Raw genomic sequence first — 25,684 nt, 5'->3', positions numbered from 1 at the left:
CCGCAACCTTTCGGGCTCGCTCTCGACTTCGTCGCGTATCTGCTCGTGAGAGTCGCAGCGACTTTACGGAAACGGAATATCGCCGGTTGCTCTCACGTACCCTCACATCAACAAGTTTTTGTTTCCCCCTGTCTTTTTATTCCCTGTTTTCCGTGGTCGTAACGTGCACACGAGAGAGAGAGAGCAGAGCAACGTCCTATCGTTCATGTTCGTTCCCCGAACATGCGATACCAGCAGCAGTAGTCGTGAGAGTCAGTAGAAAAATCTGGTTAGTAAAAAAATTGGTTTTCCTGCTCGCGCCGTGTGGGAAAATACAGTGTCGCGTGGATGAAGTGTACTGGTCGGTTTCTCGTAACTAGACAACACCCCCATACCGTCTCGTTTGATTCAAACTTCTGCGAGTGGCGATTGAATCTCAATTAATCATAGTAATGATAATATAATAATAGAAGGGACACACGTTCTGTGGGTCCGAAAGCCTCTATACATAGCAACGTACATATACATATATATATATATATATATATATATATATATATATATATATATATATATATATATATTAATTAATGCTCGATATTTCATCCATTTTTTTCCTACAATTTCTTCGTGTTACTACCGAGACTGAATGCGATTCGGCGTTGTTCTCGGCTTATCGATTAACAGCCACGTCGATCAAAACAAAAAGCCGAGAAGACGCGCTAAGCGCGACACGTTTCTAATTGCTAATGCGAAACGAAACGGCGACGGCATTCCGTCAGAAACGTTGCCAGTCGGATAACTTTGAAACAGAAATATTTTCATACGTTTTTGAGTGAGTCTCTGCGAGAACACATATGTTGTAATAGCTAAAATTTACTTAAAAATTCTGGCAGTACCTACATCCGGTGTAACGAATATTCAAATGACCGTATAAAACATTTTTCAACGGACAGGTGGACAGGGCAAACTCAAAAACGTTGATCCTCTCCTCGTTACTCGATTCAGCGAACGCTTCCGAGCTGCTCCCAGAAATTAATCATTCTTTTTTTACAAATTCGAAAACCATGTTTCGTTGAATTATAGTTTATGATTGCACCAACGAAGAGTATAATCTACCCCCATCGTTCCCTTTTCCCTAATGATAGTTTTTCTACGCATCGTCGTCGTGTATATCAAAATTCATTGTATCGTATCAATCACAAGTAACGAAATCAATCTTCCGCTTGATGAAGCGGGGAAAGAAGAACCTAGGGAAAAGGAAAGCCTTGCTTCGAACGGGTATCGTAAGGCACATTTTCGACACGTCCCAAGTCTCTCATGTTTGTTCCAAGCGAGGGGTGCGTCCTACGGGATCGAAGTCGGGATGCGATTCGAGAGATCGGTTTTACCATAACCCACGCAGTTCTCGAGAAAAGTAGTCGCCAAGTACTTCAAAGAAAAAGGAAACCAAAAAAAAAAAAAGAAAAGAATATCATGAAGAAATGAAACCATGTCGTTGTAATGTACACAAAAAGGAGTTCTTTTGACAAAAAAACCGTGTAAAAAAAGACCGTACAAGTTCATTTATACATTCATTGATCAGCCATGTGGCTGCGCGTGTGTATTTGTGTATGCGTGTATTTTTGTTTGCGTACGTGTACATGGAGTCTACACCGCTTTTGACGCGCTTCGGTGCGTCGAATTCGATTCTGGTTCCTTTTCGCGTCAACCGAACGTGTGACTTGTTCCGACAACAACCTCGTAGCGATTAACATCGAAATCGTCGCAACGATATTGTTTGCGTGCCTGATCGAAGTGACCCGCTACTTCTTGACAAATAGCGCACTACTCTTCTCTGGTAGCGACGGGAAACAACGTTTAGATATTGCAATAAATATGGTATAGCGAAAGCTCGACGATGCATGCTCCGTTAGAACCTGGCTCTGATGTAAACGGCGGAGGCATCGTGTTCGCCGTAACCAAGACGTTTAGCGTGCTTGTAGACCTCGTTCGCCGCGGCAGCCAACGGTAGAGGCTGCTCCAGTTGGTCGCCTATACCTAAAGAGAGTCTTAAGTCTTTCTGCATGTGCTGTAGCGGTAATTGCGTTGGGAACCCGCCTTCGATGATGGCTAGAAAAGAAGAGAACGTTGTACAAATTGGTCCAAAAACAACTAGCCTATCCCAATGAATAACGTGGTACAATACAAATGGTGCAGTACCTTTTCCTTTGTCAAGAATCGCAGGACAGGCTAATGATGTCAGCTCCAACACCTCCAACACGTCTTTCTGTTGGAGCCCAGCGCGATCCGCCAGCGCCATGCTCTCAGCCAAACCGGCCAGGGTTACCCCCGCCATCAACTGAAGCACAAGGTTCATTTTGGAAGCATTGCCCACCTTACCAAGGTAGAAGCTGTTCTTGCCCATCGCCTCAAAGCAAGACTGACATTCGTCGAACAACGTTCTGTTCCCGGCCGCGAGGATCACCAGTGTGCCCTCCTGTGCCTGTGTTTTGCTACCCTGTACTTGCGCCTCTAGATAACGACCTCCCTTCGCTGTTATCGCCTCGGCGATGTCCTGCGACGTCTCCGCGTCTATTCCGGTCATTTCCACGTACCCCTTTTCGGGGGAGATTTCTGTGAGAACCCCGCAGTTACCGAACACCATCTGAAAACGTTAATTATTTTTTAATTTCCCAGTTGTAATTTTGACTAGCTTAAACTCCTACTTAAAACCAACGAAGAAGAGTACTCACGTCTTTGGCAGCTTGAGGATCAGCCACGCAAGAGAATGTAATGTCTGCAGCCAATACAACGTCCGATGGCGTTAAACCCTGTTTTGCCCCCGCTTTTACGAAATCCGCACACTGTGAATAAAAAATCAACAGTTAGTTAGTTAGTCGACTTCATGGTTTGTCTATTGCACAAACAGTATCATTAAAACAATAATAATCCTAATATCTTTTATTAAAATAGAATTTATACAGAGAAAGCAACATACATTCATCTTTTACAGACTCGTCTCTATAGACTCATTTATTTAATACGTTCCTAATGACACAATTACGTGTAACATAAAAAGCTTCAGAAAAATTGCGAAATGCTGTTATTTTATTCATTCCCGTATTGGCATCGAAGAAGAGTGATCAGGCAATAATAAAAATATATTCAGTTACGAATCGTTTTGGAAGATCGTTAAATTGATGGCTACGCCATTGGCGCGTCCTCTTGGTAACAATTTGGAGGGGAAACTTCAGTGCTTACTCGTTCAGACGCTTTCGTTTATTCTCGATATCAGTCTACCCTACTGTGTGGCAAAGACGAACGAGGGGGGGAATTCAAATGGTTTAGTTAGCTTTATTTTTCAAAGGCCTTCGATATTATTAGATGGCAAACTTCCAATATGCCATTTATTCTAGAGATTTAAGTACTTCGTAATTTCACCATACGGTGTCGCTATCTACCACGCGTCCTGGGGAATGTCCCTACACGTTCCTCAACCACGTGGCGACACCATACGACGCGAGGCAAAAGTATGGTGATCAAAGAAAAATGACGGTACCGATAGATGTCGCCACAACACGCAGTGGCCATTTTCGCCGCCATTATCGTCACGTACGATATCCCCCAACGGCTCCGACGCTGAACGCTTCGAGGCTTGCTTGCCACATCAGCAAACGACGCCATTGCGCGGACGGAAAATATTTATCACATACTGTCGGAAGGTGTATCCACCTATGCACAACTGTGGTTCAAAGGACTTGAAGTTGTCTACTGCTATTTACAGTGCTACGACGAAATGCGTGCACTTTCAATGACATTCTAGAAGTTTCTATAGTTCCCGATACGCTGAAACCGACGATAACCCAGCAGGGAGCTGTTAATATAGAAACGACCAGGCATTTCGCGAGACTGTAGAGACCCTACGGATCTATACAAGCGATTTTCGAGCTATGCTCGACAGATGTACAGACAACCAAGGAACTTGGACAGGAAATGCAGCGCTTTAGCGCCTCAACCATTGTATCCAATTTCGACAGACCCGTCTACCTGCCCGTGTCTATTTTCATTTTCGAGTACGACTCTCGCTGCTCTCCCAGCCACCGGAAAAATCGATACGATGTTTTGCAAATGTGTAATGGCGTCGTTTGCCCTACCAGCGTACGCTCCTCGAACGAGGTTGCAAATATCTCGAACCCGTTAAACAGCGAGGACGAATTGACTCGTCATTCCGGTTCGCACATATTTTTCGAAGAAATTCCTGGATTCTACCGCGTTATCATGCATGCAGTAATTTTTCTTTAGACTTCGTGCTAACAGTTTACGATTTACGAGCGTTTATACAAATACCGAACGAAATTATTGCGCTGTTACTAACTGCGTATTTTGCCATTGGGATCGGAGAGAGGCACTAACGTAACCATGTAACGGTTAGTCAACAAAGCAACGAACGAGACGAGACGACTCTCGACGTAGGCTGTATTATTGTTTCGGTCAATAAATAAGCGTTTATCTTGGCTGTAGTCCGGCACAGTGATACGATCGCCTTGGTTTTCGTATTTACAGACAAGGCCACGGCCGAACTGTAAACGCGTTCGGCTGCCAAACAACGTTCAAGCGATATACACAACCGGAAACGAATAGAAAAATTGATTCGCCTCGTCTTCCATTGTTCCGTTGCACGTGCGCAAAGGGTAATCGAGCAGGAAGTATACACATCGATCGCATATATTCCTGACCTCTATTATTTTACACGTCCAATTTATTTCGACAAATGATACAGGGATACATGTGTCGATTCCTATTAAACCGCGCGCGTCTCTTTATCATGGACGCACAGATGGCGGGAGAAGAAATATGTACCAACGACCGTTCGGAAAAATTAAAAACGGCCAATGTTATCGTGTTAATGGAATACCGTGTCGCAAACGATTCCCACCGATGCTCAAATTGGAATTTCCTGACCCACATTCCGATCCGACACCGTTTTTTTGTGGCGCTGTTTTGCTCATGTTTTTGCGCAAACCTTATGTTAACGCACAGAATTGAATGTGATCCTCGGAGCTTCAATTTCAATTTTAAATTTCACTGTTAACCCATTTGCGTCATCGGTGTATACATTTTTTTGGACACTATCGTTAGATAGATCATTACACGAATTTTTCTAATTAAATACAGAGTGAAAACACTTTTCAGAACGATGTTGTATGATTTTAATGGGCACATGCAACGACGGGTAAGAATCTTTCTCGAGGTCATTTTTAAATGAGACTTCAAAGTCATTAATATTCTTTGTAGAGGTACCTTGTGCTTTTTCTTAGATATTATTGTAGAGCCTGAAAAGACGAATCCAATGACCTCCATAACCATACCGTTTCGATCATTCAGTCTCGAGATATTCGTGTCTGAAAGGTAACATAATCGATGTTTTCAGACACGAATATCTCGAGACTGAATGATCGAAACAGTATGGTCATGGAGTTCGTTGGATCCGTCTTTTCGCGCTCTATAATAATATCTAAGAGAACACCTAAGGTTTAGTATAAATAAATACCAATGGCTTTGAAATCCTGTTAGAAACGACCTTGAGAAAACATTAAAAACAGAGGTAGTGCAACTTTAATCTGAGAAATTTTTTCAGAGCCACAATAAAAAAATTAATGGTATGATAAAAAAAACAATTGGCGACAAGGGCATCGTTTATCATTCTTTCCGATGCAAATGGGTCAACTTTACAGTTCTGTAGACTCGTCAAAGGCCTCGTAAATTTAGCCCAGCGAGCAGAACATTGCCCGATCGAGAGAAGAGGGTGCTGATTGTTCGAAGGATACAATCCGAATACATTAAGCTTTATGCGCTTTTTGTCCGGCCAAGAGGCAAGAAAATGGCCAAACGTCATTTGACCTTTTTTCCGTTGTTGCGAGGGATCGCGACGATAGTTGGCGAGAGCAAATAAATTCGGTGTAAACGGCGACGAGAGTGTGGCACAGAGCGGGGCTGACCTTGAACCAACTTAACCGACTTGTGCGGCTTCCACGAGGGAGGAAACTCAACGGTTTCCAGGGACGAATGTAACCGTATATAACACGGCCGGAATTGCATTCTGTCTGCATTCAATATGCGTTCCGCTCTTCCGAGAACGTGTAACGCTCGAGAGTGTCGGCTCCAGAGGTGTTTCGAGTCTCCTCGCTCCATGTTACTTATGCAATTCTCGGCCCGACTACTCTCGCGGCCACTTCATCGCGAACTACCGTGCACCGGGGCACACCTTTATGGATATATTAATATTCTATCTGGTGACAAAACCCCCAAGTTCCACGCCTTCATTATGTCACGACGAAATCATCAACAGACTGCACACGGAAGCTCGTGCACATTCTCAAGAAGGCCTAAAGACCTTTCTGACAACTGTACATTCGACGATGTTTTATGTGTATAGTGTACGCTGTTAATTTTATTTTATTTGAGAATGCTAGAAGAGATTATGCATTTGTGGCAAAACAAGTAGATAGAAGATAAAATTAGAAGACACATCAAATGAATTTAATAGTACATTATTCATAGCTTATTAAAATTATTAAAAGAAATCAATTTTTATGTATTTCCCTTGTCTCATAATTGATACAGACAAGTTTTATTTCGTGAAAAAGAGAAGACTCGAGTAAAAATCTGAGAATGATGTAAGAATGTTTGGTGGCTTTTTGGGAGCAGTAAACGGATGAGCCTCGGTAGCCTAGTTTCTAGAGTTAATCCGGAGGCATTGCTCAGCCGTAAGGCCATTAATAAAATCTATTGTATCATTGACACGCAACCGGCTGAACGATTTCTTCAGCCCTAACGATTTGTGTTACGGCGCACCAGGGTTATAACTATACGGCCAGCATCTAATTGCCTGGATAATTTTCACTCCTCGCCAGACCGGGAACGAGCGGTTGTGCATTTTAGGTAACAACGGTGTGTGCCACGCGTAACCGTACATAGGCAGGAAGCGTTCGCTGTTACACGCCGTGTCCGAGCATTTCTAACCCACGTAACACGTGGGCGGGTTGACTGAGCATACTGTCTTGGATTTTGCTCGATTATACTCGCAATTTCATCAACATTAACCCGCATCCCCCTATCAATACGTCTTCAATTTTCCGGATTCAAATTTTCACTATTACGTCACACCGAACGAGGATGTTTCAAATCAATATCACAGTCTTAACCCATTGCGCTCTGAATTTTTCTCAATTGTTGTTTCCTCATTCCTCATTATTTTCCGGATTAAAATTTTCACTATTACGTCAAACCTTTGCGAACGAGGATGTTTAAAATCAATATCACAGTCTTAACCCATTGCGCTCTGAATTTTTCTCAATTGTCGTTTCCTCGTTCCTCATCATTTTGAGTGTTTTATCCAGAATGTACTTTAAAAGACAGTTCCGTGATTGATACTAATTTCAAACAATTTTTTCTATTAATTATATCGAGAACAGCTAACGACATGTGTATGTGGATGCTCGATTAAATAAAAGTAAATCAATATTGGAGAATGAAGTGTCTAATCAGATTCAATATAGAAATTCCTATGAATAAAATTGCTGTCAATTCATATTCAATGTAGAAGTACAAGGGATTTGCGGATGATTTTTTAAACTATTAAAAATATTTCTCTCACACAGCTACATTATGTATCGAACTCTTAAACGCTGCCAAATAGAAAAATGTATACTAATTTTGTCCTACATCTTCGGTATTTTCTGACGTTCTTCCACAAAATGATTGAATCTTCGAACCCACTTTTCAACCGTACATTTGTTAACAGTGTCCCAGCAGTGTCTCCAGGCAAATTAGAAATATCCAGGCGCAAGAATGAAGAAAAAATTGGAGCAATGAAAGTATGCTGACAGAAAAGACAGGGACGATTAGAGTGAAGAGAATATACGGTACGTTCCAGAGCGGAGCGTCCTCGGAATTGGCAATTCCCAGTGCGCAAAAAGCTTTCAGGAGGAGCCAGCGGGCTCCCGGTAGATTATAGAATTAAAATTTCATTTTATCGAACTGCACGAAGCACAAAGCTTACGAAGATCTTTTTATCCTTGAAGTTCCACGGCTCGGCTGGAGGCGCGCGTGGGATTCCCGATTTAGTGTGCCGGCCCTATATCTTCGTGTGTTCCGTTTTTCCGACCTCGAAAAAAAACTGGAACATCCCGAAAGCTTCGTGTGTACACGTGCTGCTCGAAAGGAAGACAGGAACCATTGGGAAAAGCCTTATCGAGCGGAAAAGTGCTTCCGGGAGACCATAATCCATCATGAAACAGGGTTAACCCTTTGTGTAGCATCAGCCTTTGCGCCATGCTAAGTTTTGGGCTAGATAGTTGGGAAACGTCGACGAGCTTTAGAAAACCGAATGAGAATGCGGGTGGGAAGCGTGCGGGCACTCTAGATACGGCCCTGACGACCACCGGTCGCTTTCCTGCAGCGAAACGGAGGAGCTATACCCCACGCAGAAGTTAAAAATATTGAATACCTCTTCGTTCTAGGCCTTCGATTCCGAGGAAATTGGCCCCGGAGACTTGTTTGTTACGTTCGTTCGGCAAGTGGAAAAGGTGAACGATGAACAAACACGCTATCCCCGAGGCGCGTCCGATATCACGCGAGCCAATGAACATTCGAATTCGATTTTCAGCTAAACGAAACCCTGCCAGCATATCTTCGCCGACGTTTTGCGCAGTTCTGGAAGACTGTTCTTCTTTCTAAACAAACCTATCACGGCCGCGATGGGTGATCATAGTAGAAGAATTCGGAATGTTCGGACCGGAGGATCTTCGGCGAGCTATCACCGACGAGTTGCTTCCACAAAGACTATTTGTTTGGACGAAATTGTTTGGACTAGTCTCTCCCTGTTCTCGCCAGAACTGGGTTTATTATTTTCTGATGACTAGAAGGCGTTGTACGAATGGATTTTTATGAAAGTTGCTGAACGATGTCTTTCTTTGCTCTGTTCACTGTGGAATTGTGATAATAACGGAGTTTCGAACGTTCGACACGAAACTCTTATGCTATTCTGAAGAGGGATGGTTGATGGTTTTGAAAAATGGTAGACTGGTGAATGACTACTTGTTAAACGGAAATATTCTGTACAAAACAGAATATAAAATAACATGTCCAAAAGAGATCTATTACAGTTGTTTGTATCTTTCAACAAACTTGCTAATATTTAGCGCAGGTCGCAACGGTGATTGTTAGACTGCGGGTTTTATACATGTATGGGAAAAGTGAGCAATTCAAAAAACAAAAGGCTGGAAAGGCTCAAATGATTTAAGAATGTCGATCTATTATTTTCAGCTTGTTGAAATGATTGAAGTAAGAATGAGATGTCTTTCCGTCTCCAGTCTGTTTCAATAGACACAGACAATATTTATTTTGCACGATGATCCGGCAGTCTGGTGATCGTACAACGTAGTACGAATGGATTTCTGTGGTTTTTCGTCGGTTTCCCGTAAGAAACGAGCTGGCTCTCGGTGTCAGCGTGATCAGAGGGACATCCTGTGTCGGTTTCAATGGCAGCACGGAGGCGCCAGTGCACAAGCTGCAGAAGTGGCGGATGTAGAATGGCGCGGGTCTGGGTTAGGTAGAGGGGCTGAGTATATCGACCTTTTGCGGCTGACGGCGAACGCCGCGGAAACGGTTTAATAATATGAAATTTCTGATCGGCAAGTTCGCGCGATTGTTAAGCCCCGTCGAGCAATCAGGAAATGAAACACTGACGCGGCCCAGGGCTGCCCGGACACGGAGACCGTGGGAATTCCGGGGGAAAAGCGTGATTTATCGGAATGCCAGAATGACTCCTCTGGAATCCCGAGGATCCAGAGTCCTGGACACGTCTCTCGATCTCTCGCTCGGCTAGGGACCCTCGTCGTTGCTTGTCCATCGAAAATTACATTGCCATTTCGGCTAATCTAAATTTTCCATTGCCGTCGAATAATTCTTCCAAGAAATACTCAGCTGCGAATCGTAAAATTGAAAATCTACCCCACTACAACAACCCGAGCTTGACCATTTGTCCTATGATTAATTTCAAAGATACGACGAATAAGAGTCTTCGATAATTTCTTGCGGCAAATAGAACATTTTTATTTGTACAGACATAGAATTTTATTTTAAGGAAATTGGTGGCATCCATATTTAGTAGATAATGATTAGACTGGAGATCTTTATGCAAAATAAAATTTGTATGCATCCCTTACAAGATACGTAATAAGTTAATAATAATATATCGACATTTTCAAATTCTTTGAATCTTTTCACTGTTTTAAATTGCACCTACTCATTTTTGTCATAAATCCGTAAAATCCGCAGTCCAATAATAATATTTTTAGCAATTCATTGAATACAAACAAATTTAGCCGTGGAAAAGTGATTTTGGCTAATGTTGTAGCATTTTTTAATAGACCAGGTTAAAGATAGAGTGTAGTCTTCATAAGCAGTATAACTCATCGCCCTGGTCTATTACTGGTCAGATCCATCAACCAGCCCCCAAAGAAGCTGATGCCGTCAAGAAACTATCCAGGATGTCCAGGAAAAAAAAGATGATGGATTAAGTTCAAACACGAAAGAATTGTTGGGTAGCTATAGCATAGTCCTCTGTAGATGAATAAGTAGATTGCGGCAAACACTCGACAAGCAAAAGTGACTCTCTATATTTCGAAAAATGCTGATTTTCGAGCTAGTATCGATCATTATCGACGGAAACTGATCGGAGAACTTCATTTGACCGAACTGCTGATGCGAGCGTTGGCAATAACGAGACGACGAGGAAAGCAGAGTGGCAGGAGGGATATACAGGTTCGGCAGGACAGTAATTAGCTACTCGCTCACGCTGCAAGGAGTACTTATGGCAGAAATTCTACCGAAAGCTGCGTCGCGATATAGCACCACGGGTTATTTTTACTTTGTACGTGCTCCGAACAGCTCCAGTAGTCACGAACTACGAATTAATCTTGAGTAAATAGCGGCCTTATCCAACCGCGAAATTCTAATCTCCAAGATCAAGATATTATGTGGACAATATCCAGATAAGACAAGACGCGAATTTTTTACGGGGTATATTACAGGTGCAACTTGTACTTAGCCTAACCTTGTACCTAACTTGTATTTTTTATACACGAGAGCGAGATGATAAACATGCGAACGATACTCATACGTGTGCTGGCAGGCCATGATTCGATATCCATCACTTGATATCTACTGGGTGTTCAGAGAATTAAAAATATTATTGTGATAATTAACGCACCTTAATTAATTTAATAGATTGAAAATATTATGACTAGACAGCGGAAAATTTTCTACCTGAACTCCAACAACCTAGTGTGAAATGAAAATTAATTTGCTTTTCTTCTAATGTTTTTATGGAATTCTAATGTTTTTATATCAGAATTTCACCGTCCTAGTCTCAGTTTATCAATCATCGTCATATCCATATTGATACGTTATTGATAGATGACAATTTACTCGCGTTAATTATTACTTGTTCTCGTAAGTCTTCCTAATGAAAAAGTCTCTCGGAGATTATTCTTATATTGAATAAAGCCTGTTACCGAAACAAAGTAGCACAAGATCAAGAAACCCATTTAGTGCAATAGTACTTCCCGGCGTTTACATAATCGATCCGCGCTATATGGTCGAAATGTACGTTCGAGGCGACGCACTGTGGTCCAGATCGCGGAATTAGCTGTTCACTAAGATTTTAGTATCGTTTCAAGACTTAAAGCCATAGTAAAGGAGGTCATTGGATTCGTCTTGCCGTCAACTATAATATTATTAAATGAAAAATATATAGCGATAATTAAAAATTCAAGGTGACACTAATTTTGTATGTAAAAATATTTTTTTTTAATTTTGATATTGAACTTTATAGAAGAGTAATTACTGATTCATTTTTGTTGGAAATAAATACTGAATGATATTTAGTATATTATTGAAACAAATGGTGATATTTGAAATCTGTCTTCGCAGGTGTATTTCTTATAAAAAGACACACAATTTTGCCATGTACACCATTTTCCTATCTGCAGTAGTTTCCAAGATATTCGTGGAAAATGTTTTTTACCCTCGACTTTCAAGTTTTGACCTTAGCTGTTACCATACTTTGAAATAACAAAATAATCTTTTATTCTGGAGATAATGTATTTTTTATCTTAAATTGCGATTATTTGGCCATCTTATCTTAAAATAATCATATGACAACCTTAAGAACCTCTTAACGATCTGAGCAGTTCTTTAAACGACAATAACTTTTGTACCGAGACCGAATGGGATGTGAATCTCGCATGATTTTATAGAGAAGAGTGTACTGAAAATAATGCATTTTGATACAATGCGGAACTATATGGAACTCACAAGATATCCTTTACCAATGATAAAAAACGTTGAAGATCCTCTTTAGTTTACTAAGCATTGTTATTTCGATAAATTATAAATATTAAATCTTAGTACACAAGATATACTCTCAATATAGACAAATACTATTCATTTGAAACAAAAATGGACACATAATATTAAATAGATTCTCCAGGGTATCAATAAGAAATGAGGTAACCTTTTCGGTGAAAAATAGGACTCGTAAAGTGTTGATTTTTAAATGCTTGTTCTAATCACAATTTTTAATAAATCTCGTTAATTTCATGGACATATAAGAAGCAACATACATTCGATAAACATCGAAATGAGCAAGTTGCTGTTTTATTAAATAAACAGCTAATTCCTCGATCTGGACCACAGTGCGACGTGAAAATTCACGAGAATCTTAGTAAAACGGAACGGTGATGGCGAGCACACATTCTCCCGGTTATGAAACCTCGCGCGAGGTGTGTCTTTTATGATCCGCCAATATGCAGACAATGCAGGAGGATGATCGCCGTATTCAACGAGGGAGAATTAACCGCGGTTTAGCCGGGCAAAAGGTCCGCCAAACTCGACGCTCTCCCCGTAACTTCCATTTTATTATTTCTGCAGCTGACGTCGGTGAAATTCTTACTTCTGTTTTCCCGCGCGTCGAATCGATGAATATTCTACGGTCGCTTGAAATATATTTACGAGACCAGCCAATAAAACTGATGACGGTCCGTACCAACGGTCACGTAATTTGTTGACGCGGCACGTAAAGAATTTACATATACGGAAGAAAACACGAGAGAACGCTTGTTCGCTGTACCGTGTTGTTTGCTACGAAAATGATACGAAGAGAAGAAAATTCATTTATTCATGATAATCTTTCGCGGGGGCTGCTGATTCTACTACGGACGTTTGTCCATAATTAACGCTAGAACTACTACTAGATTTCAGATTGTTTTTTCTTTTACAAATCGTGAAGTTATACAAATACATTCTTGAGAAATTGTTTAGTAGCATGCTTCAATCGAGTAAGCAAACAATTCAAATGGAAATGAAACAGGTTTTTAGGGTGCAAACTGCGAGATCTGTCAATCTGGCAATTTCTGCACAATATTAAATAACCAAACAATTGAAATGGAAGTGAAACACAGGTTCTCAGTGAATAAAATGCAAGATCGATCAGTCTGGTCATTTCTGCACAATATTAAATAAGCAAACAATTGAAATGGAAGTGAAACAGAGGTTCTCAGAGTATAAAATGCAAGATCGATCAGTCTGGTCATTTTTACACAATATTAAATAAGCAAACAATTGAAATGGAAGTGAAAGACAGGTTGTCAGAGAATAAAATGGCAGATCGATCAGTCTGGTCGTTTCTGCACAATATTAAATAAGCAAACAATTGAAATGGAAGTGAAAGACAGGTTGTCAGAGGATAAAATGGCAGATCGATCAGTCTGGCAATTTCTGCACAATATTAAAGAAGCAAACAGTGGAAGTGCAGTTCGGCAGACCCTTCCAGACCATCGGCAAGAAACAAATTCGCTTCAACGATCTGGCCACTGTCGTCGAAGCGAAAGAGAGTGATCGAAGGGTGGTTGAACGGTGTGTGAACGTTCTCGGCCGATGTCTCCTCGAAGAGCACGTTGTACTTGGCGTCGTTCGTACGTCCCTGATCTCGCAGCGTCTATATGCGTCGGCCTAAAAATATTTCGTCCACGCGACGGTATTAATTCGACCGGTCGAGAGAGCGGGCCTCGTCGAACGACTTTTGCAATCGATCGGTCTCGCGCGACGAGCTAGCCTAAACAGACTGACAATCGTTTGTCCCGGCGAATCTGGCCGAATTTCAGCATGGCAGCGGCACACGCGATTAACAATTTAACATTTCCATTTTTCCGTCCACTATAGTCGGTCCTAATCGGTATAATCAGTTATCACGTATACTGTATTCTATCGGTGACTGTAGTTCTATCAGAGACCCGTCGTTGAAAGTTTACTGCATTTCATTGGTGACTGCAATCGTTATCGTTAAAATTTTGCATCGACTCGCAAATTAAGGGTGCGTTTAGGATGGACCTACCCTAACTTTATACGTTAAACATTTGTACCAATGCGCAAGTTAAGGGTACGTTTAGGATGGATCTACCCTAAGTTTATTCGTTAAAAATTTCGACTAATTCGCAAATTCAGATGGCGCTTATGTGGGAGTTGCCGAAGTTCGCTCGATAAAATTTTCTACTAGTTCGCAAGTAGAGATTGAGTTTATGTTGGAGCTACCTGAGTTCACTCGTTAAAATTTTCTATTAATTCGCAAATTAACGCATTGCAATTATTTCCTAATTTTTGAAAGTTCATGAGGATTTTTTAATAGCTTCTTAAACAGCTACAGCAATTTCAATCGTGAGTTTACACCACGCCCTCGATGACGTAATCGGCTCGGTTTTGCTTAGGATAATTATATAAAAACTGATTTGTAAGCTTCCTTTTACAGTAGAATTATTGAAAATCTTATTAATAGGCTTCCAGTGGATAAAGTGTTAAGGGTGCGTTTCTGTTAGAGCTACGATAAACGATTAGACCGACAATGAGCGTAGAAGATTCTATTGTTTTCTAATGGAAGTGTTTACATCGAAGCAGCGATCACAGCGACCATTACTAGATGCACAGCTAGCTAATACACGTGTCGTAAATATCACTTCCTCTTCGCTACTATGGTCGTACTTATCATTGTAACCTTATAGGTGATGTATTCTGCAAGTGGAAATACGTCGAGAAAGAAGAATAACATTTTTCTGTCTGACGTTTCGTTTTCGAGATCATCTTGTTTGAAGATTCTCTGAGTACGACCTACCGCTTCTACTTGCAAACACTATACACGCGAACTGGACCGATATTCGAAATTAGTTTTAGAGAAAAAGCCTTAACAAGATGTTCTATGTATATGAAAAAGAACCTTTAGATTTGTATACCTACATTTAGTCTATTATAAATATTAATAACACAAATGTTGGGACATGTGTAACAAAAATATTGTCTGAAAGTGTGTATTGTGTGGGTGAAATAAAGACACCGATCAATAACTTGTTCGGTAACTTGTTCAATGTTGTTTAATTGTTTACGTTGATATAATTGATAATTGTCCATAATCGTCCTTACATTTGTCAATTTATTTCCGCTTAGAATAACGTACACTACCGGCCAAAAGTAATTGACCACATATAAAAATCGCATGATTTTCTTAAAATTGAACCAAATGGGTTGAGATTTCTTGACACGTTAAATGACAAAGTTTACACACAATTAACGTAGATCTACAAAACGTATTGATTAAAGTTTCATTACAGGCTTAGATAAAAAAGTTGAAAAAATTTACTTTAACTTTTCTCTTCGCAATGTCGACCAATACCAATTTTTTCAACATTTCGTTTACCCGTTACTTAGTAAACTTTGTCATTTAACGTGTCAAGAAATCTCAACCCATTTGGTTCAATTTTAAGAAAATGATGCGATTTTTATATGTGGTCAATTACTTTTGGCCGGTAGTGTAGAACGATCAGCAGCCTTGGCAGGCCGCTTGCTACCAACATTTCGGAAACACCGTGTATTTCGGTGTGTTCCAATTGAGAAGACCTGTCAGCGTAAAGGGTGAACCTTTCGAGAAATATCGAGGCTTCGGTTGCCGGCAAAGGCCAAGGCGACGAAGGACAAAAGCGAGACGAAGGATCAGAGGCGGCTGACGCGAGCGCGCGCGCGCGCGGGCCGGGCCGGGCCTGCGCAGTTCCCTCGCGACACGTATAAATAAAGAGAGTTCGGATAGCAGTTCGGACACAGGGTTGCCGGATCTCGGCAATATTGATCCGCGGAGCGGAGACACGCTCGGCGGCCGGGGATCACGCGTGCCGACGCGGCAACACCGCCTCGTTCCCAGCTGATCGAGCTCTACTCACGTCTGCCCGACGCTCGACCGTGTCCTCTCTGTCTCGCCGCCCGGTTTCTTTGCTCTCTCTCCTCTCCTCTCCTCTCCGCCCCCGGAGTGGAGGGAAACCCTCTCCTCTCTTACTACCTCTCTCCCCCCCTCCTCTGTGTCTTTCTTCTCTGCTGGCAACTGGCAACCGACGCTTTTATCGGGTCGCCGCGCCGCGAACCGCAGAGGCCTTTCCTTTCTTACATCGTTGGTTCCGTTTCGCCTCGAATACGAGAACACGTTTCCTTCCAGCCAGCTCGCGAACATTACGCAATCAAGAAAGGCGTTTCGCGAACCGACGAGCCGCGTTCCCTTTCGAAAGGACTCGGGATTCGCCGGGCTACGATACTCCCTTCAGGGAAATTAACTGCGAATTTTGTAGCCGTGAAGTTGGAACCTTTTCGGATTTATAGAATATTGTTTTACAGGGTGCTGGCAACATTCTGAGCTCTATGGTGAGCTCCACGTTGTAGGCGATGGTTTTGCAATTTCTTCTGCGTTATACGCGCGGGTCCGCTTTCGAGAGGACTCCGGGATTCGCCGGACTACGATACTGCCTTCAGGGAAATTAACTGCGAATTTTGTACGCGTGAAATTGGAACCTTTTCGAATTTCTAGAATATTGCTATGGGGTGCTAGCAACACTCAAAACATTATGGAGTTTTGATTCTTTACATATCCGATAATTTTGCAATTTTTTCTGCGTTATACGCACGGGTCCCCTTTCGAAACGACTCGAGTTATAATATTCCCTTCAGGGAAATTCAGCAAGCGTGAAATTAGAACCTTTTTGGATTTATAGAATATTGCTATGGGGTACTAGCAACGATCTGAGCTCTATGGTGGGCTCTATGTTGTGAGCGATGGTTTTACAATTTTTTCTGCGTTATACGCACGGGTTCCCTTTCGAAAGGATTCGGGATTCGCGTATTCGCCGGACTACGATACTGCCTTCAGGGAAATTAACTGCAAATTTTGTAGCCGTGAAATTGGAACCTTTTCGGATTTCTAGAATATTGTTACAGGGTGCTGGCAACATTCTGAGCTCTATGGTGGGCTCCATGTTGTAGGCGATGGTTTTGCAATTTCTTCTGGGTTATACGCACGAGTTCCTTTACGAAAGGACTCGGGATTCGCCGAGTTATAATATTCCCTTCAGGGAAATTCTGCAAGCGGGAAATTAGAACCTTTTTAGATTTCTAGAATATTGCTATTGGGTACTAGCAACGTTCTGAGCTCTATGGTGGGCACTATGTTGTGGGCGATGGTTTTACAATCTTTTCTGCGTTATACGCACGAGTTCCCTTTCGAAAGGACTCAATCAAAAGCTTCAGAAACAGATCCTAGAGCAACAATCTTGGACTAAAAGTTTCAGTACGAGATCCTGGACGCCAAACGTCAGGATCCTCGCTGACAAACCGCAGACAACTGGTCCAACGCTGGTAATGTGAAGAATGCGGCGTGGAGGCTTCTTGACGATCGTCTCTAACTCAAGGAATCGGGAATAGTCCGTCATTCATCTGCTCTAGTTCCAGTTAGCGACCCGACGAAAGCAGGAAACCCGAAAGGAAAACGAACACGGGATTATCGACGAACAGGTGTTTCGTAATAGCGTGTCCCGATAAGTGGAGCGCGCAGGAAGACGGCGAATCCCCGCAAAAGAAACGCCCTAAGGAGATTGATAGCGTTTCGTGGAGCTCGGGGCAAATTGCATTTAATCGTGCCGCTCTTGAAGCACGGCGACAGTGCACGGTCACGCATACATACGCACACACACACATTAATCGTGTTTGTGTTGCGTTTCTATGAAAGAAATATCGACCCACGAAGGGAAGAGAGAAAAAGACAGCTTCCTTCCGTGTAATCGAGGAATTTGCAATTCCGAGCCGCGGGTGCACGGCTCCATTGACATCCTCGAGAGCGTCCTCTCTTCGCGTGCCGGTGGACATTGTTTTTTCATCGGCAAACACTTCTAAAGATACCTTGCTCTCGGATTACGTAACCCGGGCGTTTCGCACACACGCTTTTTAGGAAAGTTTCGAGACGCGTGATGCACAGAGAGAAAGGGGCGGGTGGAATGTTTCAAAGGACGTACTTTCGTCCTCTAAAGCGAATCGAGTAATTGATGTCCACCGGCTATTTTTTCGCGACTGACCCCAATTAGTTCCTGCAACGAGTCCTGGGAACCGGAGACGGGATCGTGTATTTTGGAGCTGTATTTTTAACCCTAGAATACTACGCTGTCTGGGAGCAAACGAGCGGTCGTGGAAATGATCGACGTGAGTTAAGAGGCTGATTGAATTCTTTTTTAGCGACGAACAAACATATTTTGTCTGTTTTCGCAAGTGTTCCAACTTCATTTTTCTGAACGATACACCGGACAAGTTCAATACCAAATGTCACATTTGCATTTCGTTTATTTTGTCCTTTGAATATTTTGGTTGTTAAGTAAAATATAAATTAATTTGTCTGTGCTCATCTATTGGGTCGGAATGAAAGTTCGCAGCGTTTTTAAATGAAAATTCAAAGATAAAATTAAGGTAATTCATTCAAGTTACCTCAAAAATTTCGGAAAGTAATAGAACAGAATTGAAAATGCTGTTGAACGAGTATATGAACAATTCGGTCCAACCCAATAGACCAATAGCTGTATAAAACTTCATGATTTTAATAAAATTTCAAAGAATTGAAATCGGAGAATTTCAAAGTCAGAAAAATTTGGGGCGAGTCGCACAGACTGGCAGACAGTTCCAGGACCAAATGCAAGGATCGAGCACACTCCTCGGAAGGATAACACTCACAATCGGAACATCCTCGCGAGGAGCGATCGATGCTCGGCCCGCGGCCCTCGGAGTGTTCTTATGTCGGGTCCACACCGAGTAGGACGAAAATTATACAATATTTCTGAAAAAGATCTATTACTAGTATCAGCAGCATGTCTAGTAATACAAGAAGACGGTGTTGCGAAGAAAAGAAACATTTCTGGTGGAATATGTTTAACCAATGATTTATTAAAAAACGGAACAGGATGTGAAAAATTACTCAGCATAATTGGACACATCAAAGACGGATACGAATTTTCGAATAGCGATTTCTGCCAAAGAGAGATCATTGGTAACTTTTTGTTCAGTAAAAAACTGAAATTATTTATAGTTTTTTAATGAAATATCTTTTTCATCAACTGATACATCTTCATGTGCTCTTTAGAAAGTTATTAATTTTGTTCCGAACTCCCCCATAAAATCGAACACTGTGCGTTCACATGGATCTTCAGCTCGCGAACAGATCCTTTGATGTACCGCTCAGTGTGGATCCGGCATTAGGTGTTCTGTGGAACAAAGTACCGAAACACCGGGCGATTATGCGCCTTTTTTCACCCCGTGAAGAGAGGGGATGAGAGGAGAGGATAGAAAGGGACGGGAAGTGGCTGGTCTGGCAGACATAATGGATTTAGAGGAGGAAACCGGATGGTCCTGCCCCTTAGGCTTCTCCCCTTGGCCATGACCCGCACCGGTGCAGCCGGAGAAAGGGGGAAAATTGAGTTTTCGTGGCCTTCGCGAGCTACTACCTACAGAGTCGATCAAGGTCGAATACAATCTCGTTAGAGCCTCGAGCGGATTTCGAGTCTCGAACGAGATCGCGGGGTCCGAAACACACGCCATATACTACGGGAAAGTAACCTAATTGGGACCGGCTCCTTCGTTCGAAATAGTAAGCAATCTGTGGCGCTGGTGCCACCAATAATCCAGAAAATACATAAACACTCTAGCAATCTTTACAAGGAATTGAAAATTGGTAACTGTTACAATTTTCCTAGTATATTAATTTTGTAGAAATTTGTGATTATCGGGATTGTGTTGGGCAATGGTCGACCATCTGGTTAGGAATGCTTATAAAGGCGATTGCCAATCACTAAACTATTTTTCCAAAGAACTGAAAATAACCCTTGGACTGTGAACGTTGTTACGGCACTCTCAATCTGTAAAGGTGAATCTTTCAAGCTTGATGCAGTTTTTGATGAGTAATAGCTTCTAAAATTTTTTTTAGAAGATTCATACAGTCATAATGATTTTGACAAATACTTATATTGTAAATAATATGAGAATTCGCGTATTCTATAAACTGTTCGAAACTGTTCGAACACGAACTGTTTGCAGTTTAAGGGTTAATTTTGTAGAAATTTGTGATTGTGTTAGATAATGCTTAACCGCACGAATGTGTTGGTAGTACATCGTTTGTTTTATTTCGGGAGTACAAAGTGGTGACGTCTAAGAGTCCAACGAACGATCAATCGCGTTGATTCGATCACGGGCCCCGTAATTCGATCAGCCATTTGGCAAACTAGCTTCGCTCAGAGCGTTCGATAAAACGCGATAACGCCGGCTGGATATTTTGCAACGTTGTTAAATCCGGTTTACGGTTGCGAGGCGAAATTCGACGTCTGCAATAAAAAAAAAAAAAAAAGAAAGAAAGAAAGAAAAACGCGTAGGCGAGGGGCTCGAAGGAACGAGAAACCCGAAGGCTTTATCAAGCGTATCTGTATGCGCAACTGGAGAATATCATAGGAACTGTGGTACCACGTGCTTGTTATCGCGCGGATCGGAGAGAACAGATTTTACTATACTCTGAAACGTTGCTGTTCGTTGGCTTTTCAACGGCCCCGCTCTTGTCACAATCGACTTCGAAATAGTTTCATATGGTTGACACGTTCTGTGACTCATGGATAATTCATGATCGTTTTATCGGAGATAGCGAGCCACTCGGCGATCTGTTTTACCCTGCTGTGGTCTCCAGATTCACTTAAACAGTTCACATTTTTATTTATTTTACACTCTACAGGGTTTTCATCGAGTCAGATACATTTCAAGTTTCGTAAAATTGAAGTAATTTTCTGAGGGAAATGGAATAATAAAGTGTGTTACAGGTTCCATTTAAACAGTTCACATTTTTATTTATTTTACACTCTAGAGGGTTTTCATCGAGTCAGATACATTTCAAGTTTCGTAACATTGAAGTAATTTTCTGAGGGAAATGGAATAATAAAGTGTGTTACAGGTTCCATTGAAACAGTTCACATTTATATTTATTTTATACTGTGGAGGATTTTAATGAAGTCAGATACAGTTCAAGTTTCGTAAAATTGAAGTAATTCTCTGGTGGAAATAGAAATTGGAAAGTAAAGTGTGCGATGCTGAGTACTGTTTCATGCTTCTTGCATTTCGCAGGTTTCAACAAAATTTTAAGAGCCGATTCAAATTACGATTACCCGATTCAAATAAATGATTTTGCCATAAGATTATGATTGTAGAAAATTTCTTGACTTAGTCGAATCCTCATTTTGTTCAAGATGGTCCTACGTCTATAATACAAGAGAATTGCAGCTAATGCATCTGTTCCCTTTTTCTGAAGAATATTTCAAACGTGATCGTTAAATTAACGATTAATGTTTTCAACTTGAATTGATTTTTTAACTACACAGTAATCGTTTTAAAATATTCTGTCGGATATGGACGACACATCCTCGTGACACATGGATAATTCATAATGATCTTGTATTATAAAAGATAGCGAGAATCAGTCGTAGCTGAATTTATTTCTTCCAATATGATGCGAAATAAAAGTGTTTCTATTAATCTTTTGCAATAAGATTACGTGTCTTAAGAATTCCCAGTAAGAAACAAACAAAAAATATAATTGAAAGAATAGGATTGAAGACGAACGATTGCATTTAGAAGTATACATTGCATTTTTATAGAACGCATTATTGTTCTGTCATTCTAGACAGGTTTCAGATGCATGATTCATCTGGCACGTCATTTTGAAATCGGCGGAATGCGATTGTTTGTCTTTAGAAAGCGACTACGTTTTCCTGCTTGTAAAAACCGAGTAGGTTTTTTTACAAGTTTGCGCAGTGAAAAATGTACGTTTCAAGGTTTGCCAAGTTTTGAATTTGATCGTATATATTAAACCTCTGGCATATTTATATCGGCCAATATTTAATCAGAAATATGAACCTCCCTCTCTCATTAAACCAGAAATGTCACTCGAGCGTGGCTAAATCAACGTTTATTTATTTAACAGTCCTATCTTGGTCGCCTTCGCTCTTCACATTTTGTAGCGGTCGATGATATAGTATCTGTTGGAATTGCATAATAACGACAGTGATAGTAATAATAACACTTTATCTGTACGTCACACGGCGGATGCGTTCCGCAAAGATCATTCGGATCGAAGACATTCGACATTCAACCCACGTTGACGTATATGTCGTATCTTAGCCACGTCAGAATTCTCTAATTATTATGTGTCAAAGGAACACAAATGAGCCGTGCATTGCCCACAGAAATTTTTGCCCAACAATTTTTGATGCTACGTACAATATAAATGCAATATAAATACAAATGATTGGGAAAATCTTCAAATATATTTCCAAGAAATAATCAAGCTTTCCTTAACCTCTTAAGCACTGTACGCCACTATAGTGGCTTCCGTGGAAATCATCTGTTTGAACAGTACGCCAATAATCCAATTTTCCTTAAAATGATTTTCACATTATGTACAATACAAACACAACATAAGTACAAGCAATAATTGATGTACAACTTGTCAGGAACAATTTATTTCCAGGTATGTTTTAAGAATACGTCGACTGTTTTAATCGGCGTTGTAAATGGTTCAAATAAGTCTTCAAAAAATAAATAAGCTTTCCTTATAGCTTCCACAAGAGAAGAATATTTTTCAATTCCGTATTTGTATTATTTTATCAAATTCTTCTCGCGATCGTTTCGAGGAGTAAATCGATCTAACAAATGACCTAAAGAAATCTTGAAGAATTGCGTTCTAGGCGTACCAGGCCCAGAGTTCAACGGTACAAAATGAAGCTCAAAGCGTGAAAATTGTTGAACGACGCATGGCGACTATTATCCAATGTTATGCGCCGTGGTTGGTCTCTCTAACGACTAAATTACAGCATTCTCTCGCCTCTCTCTTCCCCTATCTCTCTCCTCTCCTCTCTCGCTCTCTAGCTCACGTGGCGCGGAATATTCGCGCACCCAAATTGCACGGTATTCAAAACTGTTCGCCGATCGCGGAAGTTATCGCCAAGGTCGGCCCGATAATCGCGTACACGCGTGCAATTTGGACAGGTGAGCACCACGTCCTCTCTTTCTCATCGTGCTAATGGAATTCCAGGTTTTTCCTCCGTCCTCGCCGAGGGACACGATTGTTTTAATAAACATTCGGCTCCGCTCGATGTACGTTTTCGTGCCAGTCTAATTCGCCCGGTGCACGCGACGTGCATAAACCGGTGCATGCGAGGGAGAGATGCAACTCTGTTCCTCGAGTATCGAAAGAAATAATTGCATGTCAATTTTACATTAATTTAGAGTCGTGGTAAGTATTAGATTCTGATAAAAATATTTTCTTTTCATTCATTAACAAGCTACACTGGAGTCTATTTAACTCGTTAAAATGATTTGTCGCATTTGAACGTATTTATGTCACAACAGAACAGTACGTTTCAATCTGAATCCTGAAAATAAAACTGTAAGGCAAAGAGTGAATGAACAACATCATCGATGTATAAAACTGTTCTTGTGTAACAATAGGAAAATATTGATTTCTATGTTTTATACGTTCTATTCGAACTGAAACTTTCAAGAACCTTTTTTGCATGTGTCAATCGATACGTGTAACGCGAGGACATTACTTAAAGAAAGGTTTGAAATCTATTAAAAAGTTCCAACACCCTAAGCCGTTTGCTCTACAGTTTAATTTCGATTTTTCTGATCGGGGCGTGCCGATGCATTCGATTTGATTAGGTGGTCTGTACAAGTATCGATGGACACTAAGAAAAATTCCTATTGCTGTAAAATGGTTGTGTTAACATGCAATAAAATTGTGCAAAAGAATTGCTGCGAGACTTGCAGAATTCTCCTACATTTCGGAAGAGGTAATTTTAGGGAAAGGGTTTGGTATAGGAAAGTTAGCTCGAAACGATAAGGCTCGGAAGAAACTTGTTTGTGGTAGGACAGGAAGCGACATTTATAATTAATATCTCTGGCCGAGGAGGGCTGTGCAACGGCATCGATTGTCGGCCGAAGTTAGCGGCACATGGCCGACCCCCGATGGTTGACTTTAAGGCTGCTATTATCGGAGGAATCGTTCGCGAAAGACATTGCGGCTACGTGGACAGGAATACCCACGGCTTTCTTCCGCGTAAAAAGCTGTTGATACGCCACCAAGGTCGACACACGGTTTTTATAGAAAATCGCTATGAGCGCCGCTATACTCCTCGGGCAGGCGGACGGCCATCTTTTTTCGGCTCGTTCGACGACCTCGCGAATGCACTTTAATATGCGATTCTAGCCGTGCTTTTTACCTCTTTTTAAACTTTTACTTTTTCAGAATTTAATTCGTATGTTTGCTACCAGCCGTCGCACGTGTGACGACCGCCATTTTGTGTTTCCATAAAGAAAATAATGTGATACACTGATGATCGTTACCGAGACGAACCCTGGTAACACACCGTAATTGACCTTCGAATTTTTTGAAAAATCTTCCCCACAATATTTTCGTAATATTTTAATCCATAGCTCTTTCTGCATTCTCTTGTTCCTTTACAAACGAGCAAAATACATCCAAAGTTTCACAATACACTAGCTGCATCTCCCAGGAAACTGATGCATCCAGTAAGCAATTTCACTTAAAACGAAGTCGCAATTAATTGTAAGTGCTACGACGGGATTAATTCGTAACGTCGATTTGAAAAACGAAAATTATGCGAGCGACTTTCCCTACCGAATCAGGCCATTAGTGGCCGATTATCGTCGTTGCTGGCACGGATTTTCGAAACGGTTTTTCGTGGCTGAGGAAATAATGGGCTGCGCGCAGAATGAAAACCGAGGCGACGGTGGCGGTGGTTACGCTCTAGATCGATGTTACGCGATAACAGAAACGATGTTTGTAAGATTCCAGGCGAAACTAATGGCATTTGCTCCGGAGATCCTCGTTGAAACGCACGATAGCGTCGATCGCGCTGTCAACGGGCTCTTGCTTATTGGCAGGTTCAGAGACGGAATACTGTCGGCTGTGTTTCCAGAAATAATGTCTCCGAGATCACTAACCAATGACGGAAACGGGGAAATTGGAATTCAAGTTAAAACGATATTCATTTTAAATTTTGAACGCTTCTGGAGCTTCAAATTTGATCAATTTTGTTTATATTTTTTGATATATTGTCTGCCAAATTGCTACCCAAAAATATGTCTCTTCTGTAGCTGTTTTCGCTCGTGTCAGTCACTTCTGCAGCCTTTTTATTAGACTGCAGAGTTTCATGCAAAATAAAAATTGTCCGTTGCAAGAGGCTGAAGTTAAATAAAA

General features: G+C 41.3%; 1 protein-coding gene across 1 annotated transcript in view; it reads right to left on the bottom strand.

Moving 5' to 3' along the window:
• Nucleotides 1-1,021: 1,021 nt before the first annotated feature.
• The window catches only part of Ndf (Nucleosome-destabilizing factor), a 51,709-nt gene continuing 27,046 nt past the window's right edge, over nt 1,022-25,684 (bottom strand). Inside the window, exons 8-10 of the mRNA XM_076785381.1 lie at nt 2,715-2,825; nt 2,182-2,626; nt 1,022-2,091 (exon numbers count right to left, since the gene is read on the bottom strand). Of these exons, the coding sequence (XP_076641496.1) occupies nt 1,892-2,091; nt 2,182-2,626; nt 2,715-2,825 (756 nt within the window). The 3' untranslated portion in view covers nt 1,022-1,891. The remainder of the gene's footprint in view (nt 2,092-2,181; nt 2,627-2,714; nt 2,826-25,684) is intronic.

The sequence above is a fragment of the Halictus rubicundus genome, chromosome 3 (assembly GCF_050948215.1).
Source record: "Halictus rubicundus isolate RS-2024b chromosome 3, iyHalRubi1_principal, whole genome shotgun sequence".
NCBI lineage: Eukaryota > Metazoa > Arthropoda > Insecta > Hymenoptera > Halictidae > Halictus > Halictus rubicundus.
The sequence above is the reverse complement of the archived record's forward strand: the minus strand, read 5'-3'. Positions and strand labels throughout refer to the sequence as shown.